Source organism: Myotis yumanensis, unplaced genomic scaffold (assembly GCF_028538775.1).
Source record: "Myotis yumanensis isolate MYYU_CA2020_CCGP unplaced genomic scaffold, mMyoYum1.0.hap1 SCAF_12, whole genome shotgun sequence".
NCBI lineage: Eukaryota > Metazoa > Chordata > Mammalia > Chiroptera > Vespertilionidae > Myotis > Myotis yumanensis.
The window spans coordinates 18,565,609-18,577,917 of NW_027223763.1; the positions used below are offsets into that span (position 1 = coordinate 18,565,609).

Consider the following 12,309-nt stretch of genomic DNA (forward strand, 5'->3'; position numbering starts at 1 on the left):
GGGGTGGGGGGGGGGGGGGGGGGAGGTAGCAGTGATCCTAAAGAGGGAAAGTGGATTTCTCGCCCTCCCTCCACAGTCAAGAAAAATATCCCTCACTCAGAAATATATATATATATTCTAACTGGGCACCTGCAATGGGAAGGTGCTGTGTGTGCTGGGAAATTTAACAAATTAACAAACTATGGAGCCCACCCTTCAGCAAATAAAGAAAATCAACTCATTAAAACATGAACTACACACAAATGGCCAATAAGCACATGAAAAGATAGCGTCATTAACCTTCAGGAAAATGCAAATCAAAACCACAGTGAAATGCCACTTCACAAACACTAGGATGGTTACCATCTAAACACAGATAATAGCAAGTGTTGGCCAGAATGTGGAGAGGTCAGACCTCTCATCCATCGCTGGTGGGAGTGTAAAACGGTGCAGCCACATTGGAAAACCATCTGACAGTTCTTCAAAAAGTTAAACACAGATTTACCATATAACCCAGCAATTTTACTCCTAGGCACATGCCCATGGCAAATAAAAACACATGTCCACACAAAAGCTTGCTCATGATTATTCATAGCAGCAGTATTCATAACAGCCCCAATGTGCAAACAACCCATCACCTTATGAATGGACTAAGAAACAAAACAGAACACTGGTATAACCAGCAAATGAAATGCTATTCACTAAAAGGAATTGAAATAGTGATAGAAGCTATAACAGAGACAAACTTCAAAAACACCACGTTGTGAAGAAAGCCTGACACTAAAGACCACATGTTATACAATTCGCTTAAATGAGACGTCCAGACAAATCTATAGGGACAGGAAATAGGTTAGGGTTTGCTTGGGGTTGGGGGTGAGAACAGAGATTAACTGAAATAGGGCATGAGGGATGTTATTGGAGTGATAACATTGTTATAAAACTGGATTATGGTGAGGGCTGGTAAATTTACTAAAATTTTTTAATTGTACACTTAAAAGTGTGAATTTTATGGTATATACATTATAGACCTCAAATGAGTTGTGTTTTTAATGAAAGGAATGGTTAAAAAATGAGGATCTAATTTAGAGGATCTAACAAGGGAAAAACAAAACACTGAGGCAGGTGGCATATGAAGGGTAAGTAGGAAGGAAGCCACAAGAGAAAGACCTGGAGGTGAGAATACAGGGGGTGGATTTGAGGAAGACCAGAGATCCAGCTTAACCACAGTAAATAAAGATTGATCTTCATTTGTTCTTTCAAAAATATTGACACAATATGCTAGACACTTAGTAGGTGCTAGGGATATACACCCTTATAGAAATTATATTCAAGCAGAGGAGACTGGATATCCAGAAGAGTAGAAACAGCCCCAGCCAGTTTGGCTCAATGGTTAGGCCTGCAGACCTAAGGGTTCCATTGCTGGTCAAGGGCACATACCTGGGTTGCAGGTTCGAAGTGCAGGAGACAATAGATGTGTCTCTCACACTGATGTTTCTCTCTCTCTGCCTCTCTCTCTTCCTCCTCTCTCCCTTCCACTCTCTCTAAAAATCAATGGAAAAAATATCCTCAGGTGAAGATTAATCAAAAAAAAAAGGAGAAGAAGAAGAAAAGAAGAAGAAGAAGGAAGAGGAGGAGGAGGAGGAGGAGGAGGAGGAGGAGGAGGAGGAGGAGAAGAAGAAGGAGGAGAAGAAGAAGAAAAGGAGTAAGAACAATTCTTAGTAGATCTGAGTGTATTTGTTTCCTGTGGTTGTCATAACAAATGACCACAAACTTGATGGCTTCAGACAACAGAAATTCATTTTCTCACGATTCTGGAGGCAGAAACCCCAAATCAAGGTGCTGTCAGAGCCCTGCTTCCTCAGAAGGCTCTAGGGGAGCACCTCCCTGTGTCCTCCAGCTCTGGTAGCTCCGTGAGTCCTGTGGCTTAGCCTGCACATAACTCCAATCTCGGCCTCTGTCTCCTCACATGGCCTTCTCCATGTGTGTTTCTTCTTCTGTCTCCTATGAGGACATGTGCCACTGGACTTTGGTCCTACCTGGTTAATACAGGATGATCTCATCTTGAGAACCTTAACTTGATTTCATCTGCAAAGACCCTTCTCCCCAATAAGGCCATACTCACGGGTACCAGGGTTTAGGACTTGGACGTATCATTTTTGGGGGAGGAAGGTTCACAATTCCACCTGTTACACTGAGTGATTTAAAACTATTAGGCAGGCCCATCTGATGCTCCTACCTACATTACATCAGTACATTCAGAGGGTGTTTTTAATGTCAATGCTCTTACTTCAAGGTTCCTCAGAATGACACACGTTAGTTTATGAACGAATTCACTCATCTGAGTCATGTATATTTTTAGAAGCATGAGTTTGTCATTTCAAAATAAGATATGATGTTAAAAGGCTACATATAAAAGAAATAAATCCCACATTCAGACAATTACAACATCGCAAAAATTTTTGCACCTTTTTCAGAAGGAAAATTTTTAAGCACAAGAGGAAGTAATATGGAGGAAACCAAACTACGTCAGTGATTTCTGCTGCTATTCCCTTTGGGAAGTGTCAGTGAATCGGGTTTCATTGTAACTAACGTTTGAACAGAATGTTTTGTTTTTCCAGGGCCAAAGGAATACACCAGGAATGACTGATATTGTAAGGATATGGGAAGTAGCTATTAGAAACAGGAATAGCTATAGATACATAAATACATAATGAGAAGCCTATAGTTAATTAATGAACATCAGACACTTTTAGAAACAGAAAAAAAATAGTATTGTAAGATGGACAGAATACAGGGTGGATACAGAAAGCAGTGTGGGGTGGGGAACAGCATGACAACAATGGAAAAAAATGATGACTGCAGATTAATTGGGAAACCTAATGGAGAAGAACTAAACAGGAGCATTTCCCTAAGGTACATCCACCTAGAGGTTTCACAAATCCTTCAGTGAGAAGAGACTGGCATTGATAGAGGAACTTAATAATATTTGTACAAACTTATTAGTGTATTTAAATATATTCCTATTTTGTCTAACTTGTTAAAGTGTATGGTGTTCATGCTTCACAGTGGGTTCGGTTAGGTTCTTGTGAACTAAAAACCCTCTGTTCTTATAAAAAAAATTTCACATATACGCATAACCAATGGACACAGACAATAGTGTGGTGAAGGCCTGGGGTGGGGCAGGGGCTGGGAGGAGGGGGTAAAGAGAGAGAAAATTGGGGAACATCTGTAATATCGTCAACAATAAAATCAAATTTAAAAAAGAAAAATAAAAGCGAAGGAAATGAGAATGACATCTAAATTGGATAGACCCAAATAAAACTTCAGCCAAGATCCTGGTACTTAGGATAAGTAGACTGAATAAGTAGCAACCTTATAAAATGGAACTCGGGTAAAACATGCCTCTATTCAATTATGCCATTTGCATTTATAAAATAAACCCCAGTCTTTCTGATCCTTTAACTATCTTCACTACATTTAAGGATCAGAAACTAAAAATAATTCTTAAAATGAAACTATTTCTTAAAATGATGACAGAAAAGAATTCTTAAAATGACCACTAAGAAACTAATTCTGAATATGATCACATTCTAAAATAGCACATTTAAATCCATCAAGTTTTACTATCAGCACCCACCCCTTCTACTGACAGACTTCTGAAACTTTTCCGTCTTTGCAATAAAAGCCAAGGAAACACCAACACATCACTGCAATTTATGTTATTGTCTTGCAAAGTCTGCTAAACAGGATTACAAGCAAAGGAACTTTTAGTGCTGGATACTTTGTTAGATTAGTAGTTGACTTTTTTGACCAATCAGGCCCCATCTTTCATCTAATTCCACTGTGGTATTTTTGTTTGCATGCTCTAACACTTTTAACATAGATAACATAAGTTCAGCTTTTGCATTACAAAGGAAAGCTTGAATAAATTCATCCTGTATATTATTTGGCCCAACCTCTACTAGTAAAACCAGGAAAGAATATTTCTAGTTATATCTCAATATAAAAAGGGACATCACTTTTTGTTTTGCGAAGAAAAATTCCTAAGTGACATATACTTAAATTCTAATCATTCAAGCAAAAATGTTAGAGAGCCCTCCCACCCCAGCCTTTGTTAACTGAAACATGACCAGAATTCCAATAGAGGAGGACTGTTCCTCTGTGTCTAATCAAGTGATAGAGGGGGAGTGGTTGAGTCTGATCAATTTTGCTATGAATCCTTTAATTGAGGCAATGATTACAAATGCCTGCACTTAATTTGAACAGTGATAATTAGGTTGACTTCCAGATGACTCATTTTGTCAACCTTTGGCCATCGGGGTTCCAGCTGGAGTGGGCCATGTGCTGCCTTCCCGCTGACATCAGTGGAAATCTTGAGTCAAGATCAAAGCTACTTGATGACTCTCTGACCTTTCTTCACAATGCACAGTGGGGCCCAGTTTCTCCGCTCAGAAAAATCACATCTTGGATTCTAGCTTTCAGGCAGTTTCCTAATCCAAACCCCAAATTTCAGGAAATCTCATTTGTTGAAACTTCAGTGAATAGAGAGGTGGCCGAGCTCATTTTACCCCCTAGAAGTCTGCCACTGGCTTGCTTTCCTCTAGAAATGCGCTTTAAGAATCAAACTAGAGAAAGGATGCCTTACCTTGATAGTCATGTCTGCGCTGGATGCTTCTGTGGCATCCGAGGCTGCCTCATCGCCCTTCACCAGCACGTTCTCCCACCCGACTCCTGGAAAATAACAGAACAGTGGCATTGGAGCCAAGTGCAAGCAGCTGGCATGGATAGACACACCTGTCATTTGCAGATTCTAATTCCATGTGACTTGTAAAAAATACCGATGTTCATCCCCAGCATCTTACCTGCCTGGCAGTGGTACCCCACACCTTACCTGCCTGGCAGTTTCTGGGAAAGCTTCCTTTCAGAAGTGCGGGCAGTCAGCACCTCCTTTGTTTTTACTTAACCTCCAGCTCTGGAGTCCATTGTCTGAACCCTGTGTCTTACAGACAATTCTATTCTTAGCCTAAAGAAGAGGTTGGAACGCACTCCTTAAGAATCCAGGCCTCACACTGACATCTTACTTAGGGCTTACAATGAATCCCAGAACATGGACACATGCACATCCGAATCTAATTCAGCACCCACAGAAACAATTCCGGATTATTCACTGCCCCACATTCCACACACCTACTGGAAATAGAGCTTTCACACTCACTTGTAAAATCTATATATGCTTTCTCTCCAAGTCTTTTTTGTTGTGGTTAATTCTCACCCGAGAATATTTTGTTTCCATTGATTTTTTTTTTTTTTAGAGAGAGTGGAAGGGATGGGGAGAGACACAGAGAGAGAAGAAACATTGATGTGAGAGAGACACAGCATTTAATTGCTGATGCTGGACCTTCCAAGCACCCTTCCCCTTTATCATGGTGAGTGGTAATGTTCCAGATAGTGGCGATTCTATCAGCCTGAGTGCCAGCGTGGGGGTAATGCATAGCAGAGACACAGCCAACCCACAGCGGCCATGCAGGATGAGTGAGAACAAAACCTTTACTGTTTTAAGCCACAGGAGTTGGGCCTGTTTATTACAGCAGCATAACCAAGCCCAGCCTTAGGAGAAGAAGGAGCCCTCTCAGACGTGCCTTTCCCATCAACCAGTTCCCATTACAGAGAGTTCTTTACAGAAATCCATGTTCTATCCTCTAATCCAACTCTGCCACTTAAATCTTGTCTTGTCAACCAATTTATAATGATCCAGACTTTCTACTTCTTTGGGGCCAGTCTCTGTTGCCACTGTGCTCAGTGCATCTCATGAAGGTTTACATCTCAAAGACAAGGACAGAAGCCTGCATAGTCACACGTGCCACCGAAAACTCCTTCAGTCTCCCATGCAATACAATATGACCCCATACTTTAGAAAGCCCCACAGAGTCACCTTCTGTTCTAGCCTCAGAACAGACCATTTCTTCTGCAAAGTATCAGATGATGCTCTTGGCTTGTACTAAGGATCGTGTTGTACAATAAATACGAATCTTGAAACTCTAGAATTTTTCAGGGTTTGGAGATACGTGGACTCTGAGAGATAGAAGGAGCTGTGACTGAGTGTGCAATCAGCAGATTAACACCTCCCTTGTCATCTTCACACTGGGGTGTATAATTTAGGATACTTTTGGCCACAGGTAATAGAAAGTCTATTTCATGGAGGCTTACACAACAAAGGATTGACTGGCTCAGAAGAAGAAGTCCCAAGGTAGTGTGGCACCACAGGTGGTTAATTCAATGGCTCCATGGCCTCATGGCCTCAGTTTGATCTCTCTGCAATTTTTTTTTTTTACTTTCCTCTGTGGTCCCAAGATGGACACAGCAGTCCCATGAGTCATGAAAACATCCAGAGGCAGGAAAAAGGAGGAGTAAATAAGCCTTTCACAAAAGCACCCTCCCCACCTCCCTGAGCTGACCCCCGGAGTCTCACAGGTCAAAAACAAAGCGTAAACCTATCCCCAAACTGAACATGGGAAAAGGATTGACTGGGAGCTAATTAATCAAGATTTACCCCCTGGGTTGGGGAGGGTCTCAGCCTTCTCTGAGCAAACAGCCACCTGGAAGATGAACAAAAGCACTAAACAGGATCTTGGCCGGCAAGAAAGGAGGGAGAGGTTGACGGCTATCACAGAAGCAACCAGTGGTCTGCCACCAGACGACATGTACAGATTGCAATGGCAAACAGAATTGCTTATACTTTTAAAATTTCTATTTTCTGTTCTATTTCTGTCAATAGTTTTGCTAGAAATAGATACTTGAGTTCATATAAGTTAAGCACTCAGGTGATGTCAGAACTCAGCCTTACCTTCCTGTGGCAGCTCCTTGGAGATGATGTCTTAGCTCAAGGACAGAGTGACATTTCCAGCTCTTCCCTCCACTGTGAATGCACAGCTCTGATCCTTAGCCTCACTTACTGGGGTGCTCATTAGGGCCTGAGCAAGGGGAGCCCTTAAGTGTGTCTGTCTGCTGATGTTTGTTCATTGGTGCTGCCTTACAGAGAGCCCTTATCAACGAGCTGGTAAGCACTAGTGGGCAGGACTGGGCTTGACACCCAGTGTCACCCAGGTGTCTGCTAAATGAGAAATGTGATTTGGGGGCATCCAGGTTGGAGGGACAGGGGCTTCAGAGTGGGGTGTGGGGGAGGGGCAGAGAGTGCTCAAAGGATAAAAGAGGAACACTAAGGAAAGGGTGTGGAGAGCAATGGAAATAGTCGCACCTCCAAGTTGATTCACTCTAGACACTGAAGAAACAAGCAGACTGTGATCTGTCTTGTCCTCCAGAGCCAGGCCAGGCCTGGTGGCCCTGGACACTTGCCAGCAAACCCAGAAATAGTAACCACATGGAGGTGTGGTCACCAGATACAGAACGTCTGGGTGGTAAGACCCTGAGCACTTTGAAGATAGGGCTGTCCATTCCCGGGCCCGACCCCCAGGCCCACCTTGCTCCTCAGTCACCCCCGGGCACAGAGCAGGGAGCATTACATATTTCCCTAACTGAACCGGAGTTGGAAGGGGCCTTGAGGCTGCCTAAGCTGCTTTCTCATCAGGATAGAAGGCTGCTCTACATGGCCTTTTCCTGGTCATGTTCCTCGCCACCTCCCAAGGTCAGGCTGGAATGGACTGTCTTAAGAAGAGCTGAGCCACAAACAGCCTGGGGAGGAAAGCATCCCAGATGATGACCTGTGTAGCCTGGTGTAAGGAGGAACAGGGGACAGTGCAGGGCCTTCATCAGCTGGGAGTGCACCTTTTGTTTCCAGGGGTTTTGGTAAAGCCTTCTCAGATGCATCCAACCTTCTCATCACACCTTTGCCTCAACCCCCATCAGCCCCTTGACCTAGACACAGTCATAGAACTGCAAGAAGCCTGGAGCCCAGCCCTCCGTGTTCCAGTGAGAGAACCGAGGACCTGAGATGGGAAAGAGTGTGCCAAGGTATCATACAAAGTGGCTGGGCAGCCGGGACCCTAAGAGACTAGATTGCCAGATTTCCAAGACCAGGGTTCTTCCTGGGGCCCAAATTATATTAAGTCCATTTTATAGATAAAAGATAGACCCATTGTTGCCTAACTAGTTTTGCTCAGTGGATAGAGTGTCGGCCTGCGGACTGAAAGGTCCCAGGTTTGATTCCAGTCAAGGGCATGTACCTTGGTTACAGGCACATCCCCAGTAAAGATGTGCAGGAGGCAGTTGATTGGTGTTTCTCTCTCATCAATGTTTCTAACTCTCTAGCCCTCTCCTTTCCTCTCTGTAAAAAATCAATAAAATGTATTTTAAAAAAATAGAGAGAGAGAAGTCAGCTGTCATTAAAAAAAAAAAAAAGACCCATTGTGAAATCATTTTGCTTGATCACAATGAAAAGAATGGGGTTAGGGCCTGGTTCCCACCACATCTTAGCTCTCTTCCTTGTCTGATTCTCCTCACAGAAGGCCTCAGCACAGAGACTTGCTCAGATATTTCTCTTCTTTTAATTGCCTTTGATTCTGGTTTCAAAAAATCTCACTTTATTCTTGGAGGAGTTCTCAGCGGGGTGGTCATTAAAACTTAGCGGAACTGCAGAACAATGATTTGCCTTTACACACTGGGCTCTGGGAAACCCCACCCAAGGATAAGCTGATGGGGCTGCTTCCTGGGGATGGGAAGCCCTGCCCTGGGGTTGGAGGAGGAGAGCAGGATGTCACCCCACCCAGCCCGCCCCACTGCAGGTGGCGCATCCCTGTCCCTGAGCCCCAGCCTTCTCTTCCTTGGCACAGATGTGAGGCCAGGCCCTGGGCCTCTAGGAGCAGTGGTGGCAGGGCATGTCCCCCTCTCTTGGCTCCTCTCCCTGAGATGAGCTCATTGGGAAAGAGAAAGGTCCGCCCTTGGATGACAAGTTATTTTCCTCAAACTCACCCAGAGGTCATTTCCCCTCCCCTACCTTACTCACCCAGAGGTGAGTAAGGGATGCCTCTTTGGGTACCTCTGAGGGCTAGATGTTCAGGTTGCTCAAGATACACAAAGAAAAACCTCAATATTTTACCCATTGTGCCCCCCATGCCTTCTCAACCCCATTGCTTTCCCCACTGACATGGCCACAGTAATACCAGTCCTGACAGCTAAACTGTACTGAGGACAAACTGCAGGTCAAGAACTATGTCTTTATGTATACCATCTCATTCAATCCTCATACAATACAGGTACATGAGGCAGGTACAATATTAGCCCCACTTTACAGAGGAGAAAACTGAGGCTTAACAAAATTAAAATGGAACCACTAAGTAATGGAACAATGCTTAATCCAAGCACTCTGACCTCAGAGGCTATTTGCTTAACCAATAACCTCACTACCATTCAAAAGCTTAGCATTTCTCCTATTTTCAGAGATAGGAGAACAGAAAGCTTGAGGATTCTCTTCACAGACAGAACATTTTCTTCCCTGTGGTTCCAAAGAGCTCACAATGTACAGATCATCAAAGGTTATGGTGAGGGGGGGAGAGAGAGAGAGAGAGAGAGAGAGAGAGAGAGAGAGAATGAACCATGGCTGGCACTGACCCAATCCAGTGCAGTTGAGCACCATTTACCAAGGGTTTACAGGGCCTCTCAGTGGCAACTAGGATGGGCAAGTCTCCTTTCATGTAGGAAGAACTCCAAGGCATGGCTTTTGGAATCCTGGAGTGATCTAGCTCTGCAGAGGCTGACCTGAGCAGCAGAAAATTTGAAAGATGGAAGAGAATTAAAACTAGGAAGCACCTACGAAACACCAATCAGAAAGAACATATGCACCCCTATGTTCATAGCAGCCCTATTTGCAAATAGCTAAGATCTGGAAACAGCCCAAGTGCTCATCAGTAGATGAGTGGATAAAAAGCTGTGCACATTACACAATGGAATACTATGCAGCTGAAAAAAGAAGGATCTCGTACCCTTTGAGACAGCATGGAGGGACCTGGAGAGTATTGTGCTAAGTAAAATAAGCCAGTCAGAGAAAGACAAATATCACATGATCTCACTTACGTGTGGAATCTAATGAGCAAAATAAACTGATGAACAAAATAGTTCCAGAGCCATAGAAGTATGGAACAGACTGATGAATCTCAGAGGGAATGGGGGGAGGTAGGGTAAGAGATTTATAGGGGGCTAATGGGGGAAACGGTGACATTTGTAATATTTTCAATAATAAAGATACATTTTAAAAATAAAAATAATCTAAAACTATGCAGCACCAAGTGCCTCTGAGCTCCACCTTGAGTTTAGACCCCCAACAAAAAACCTGGACAGATGTTGGGTGATGTGAGAAGCGGCTGTGCATAGGGAAGATGTGGAAACATGTGGCACACTGGGCTGGAAAACAGTTTGCTGCTTCCACCTGGCCTTTTCCCTGTAAGCGCGAGCTGAGAAGGAATGATGATGATGATGAGAATGTTACTAATGACAGCAATCATTTCATGAGCACTTAGTTGTGCTATGTTTAACATATCTACACTAATAAAAGAGAAACATGGTAATCGGCGTACGACCGCTACCCTTTTCATTGGCTAATCAGTGAGTATATGCAAATTAACTGTCAGCCAAGATGGCTGCCGGCAGCCAGGCAGCTGGAAGCGAACATGAGGCTTGCTTGCTGCGGACTCCAATGTTCCCCGCCTGGCTTGCCGGCCTCTGAGCCGGCAGTTTGAAACATTCTAACAAATATAGAAGCTAAACAAACGGCCGGGATCTCAGAGCTGAAGTTATACATTGTTTCGATTATAGAACAGCAAACAAACCAGATACGAAGCCTCAGAGCTAGAGCCAGAGCTAAAGCTGGCCCAGAATAAAAAAAGAAAAAGAAAAAAAGGAGCGGTTGGGAGCTTCAGTTAATCACCAGCCTTAAGGCAGCCCTCAGCCCCTCACCCAGACTGGCCAGGCACCCCAGTGGGGACCCCCACCCTGAAGGGTGTGTGACCAGCTGCAAACAGCCATCATCCCCTCATCCAGGCTGGCCAGGCACCCCAGTGGGGACCCCCACCCTGATCCAGGACGCCCTTTAGGGCAAACCAGCCAGCCCCCAGGCCTCTATCCTATATAGTAAAAGGGTAATATGCCTCCCAGCACTGGGATCAGCGGAGCAGCGAGGCCTCCTGGCACCGGATCAGCGTGACAGGGGGCAGCGCCCAAACCCCCTGATCGCCCTGCTGCTCCGTGTGTGACAGGGGGTGGGCCACAACTTCCCTATCCGCCCTGCTCTGTTCGTGACAGGGGAAGGTGCCCCAATCCCCTGATCAGCCCTGCTCTGTGCCTGATAGGGGGGAGCTCCCCAACCCCCTGATCGCCCTGCGGCTCTGTGTGTGACAGGGTGCGGCACACCAACCCCCTGATCAGCCCTGCTCTGTGTGTGACAGGGTGCGGTGCCCCAACCCCCCCCTCCCCACAGGCCCTGCTCTGTGTGTGACAGGGTAGAGCCATAACCTCTCCATCGGCCCTGCCCTGAGTGTGACAGTGGCGGCGCCCCAACCCCCTGATCGGCCCTGCTCTGTGGGTGATAGAGGGTGGCGCCCCAACCCCCCTCCACGGGCCTTGCTCTGTGTGTGACAGGGTAGAGCCATAACCTCCCCATTGGCCCTGCCCTGAGTGTGACAGGGTGCAGCACCCCAACCCCCTGATCCGCCCTGCTCTGTGTGTGACAGGGGGCGGTGCTCCAGTTCCCCTATCGGCCCTACTCTGTGAGTGACAGGGGGGAGTTCCCCAACCCCCTTATCGACCCTGCTCTGTGTGTGACAAGGGGGAGCTCCCCAACCCCCTGATGGGCCCTGCTCTGTGAGTGACAGGGGGCAGCGCCCCAATCCCCTGATGGGCCCTGCTGTGTGCATGACAGGGGGGAGCTCCCCAAACCCCTGATGGGCCCTGCTCTGTGAGTGACAGGGGGCAGCGCCCCAACCCCCTGATTGGCCCTGCTCTGTGCGTGACAGGGGGTGGTGCTGCAACCTCCCCATCAACCCTGCCTTGAATGTGACAGGGGGCGGTGCCCCAACCCCCCAATCGGCCCTACCCTGAGCGTGACTGAGGGTGGCATCGCAACCTCCCAATCCGCCCTGCTCTGTGCATGATGGGGTGGCGCCCCAACTCCCCAATCGGCCCTGCTCTGAGCCTGACCAGGGGCTGCACCTAGGGATTGGGCCTGCCCTCTGCCACCCGGGAGCAGGCCTAAGCCAGCAGGTCGTTATCTTCCGAGGGGTCCCAGACTGCGCGAGGGCACAGGCCGGGCTAGGGGACCTGCCCCCCGCCCCCCCCAGTGCACAAATTTTTGTGCACCGGGCCTCTAGTATATATATATATTAC

General features: G+C 46.2%; 1 protein-coding gene across 9 annotated transcripts in view; it reads right to left on the minus strand.

The window, feature by feature from the left end:
* PALM2AKAP2 (PALM2 and AKAP2 fusion) overlaps positions 1-12,309 on the minus strand; it is a 372,804-nt gene that overhangs the window by 110,066 nt on the left and 250,429 nt on the right. For all 9 annotated transcript variants that reach the window (XM_070430922.1, XM_070430923.1, XM_070430931.1 and 6 more), the window contains one exon: positions 4,625-4,710. In XM_070430922.1, coding sequence (XP_070287023.1) covers positions 4,625-4,710 — 86 coding nt within the window. The remainder of the gene's footprint in view (positions 1-4,624; positions 4,711-12,309) is intronic.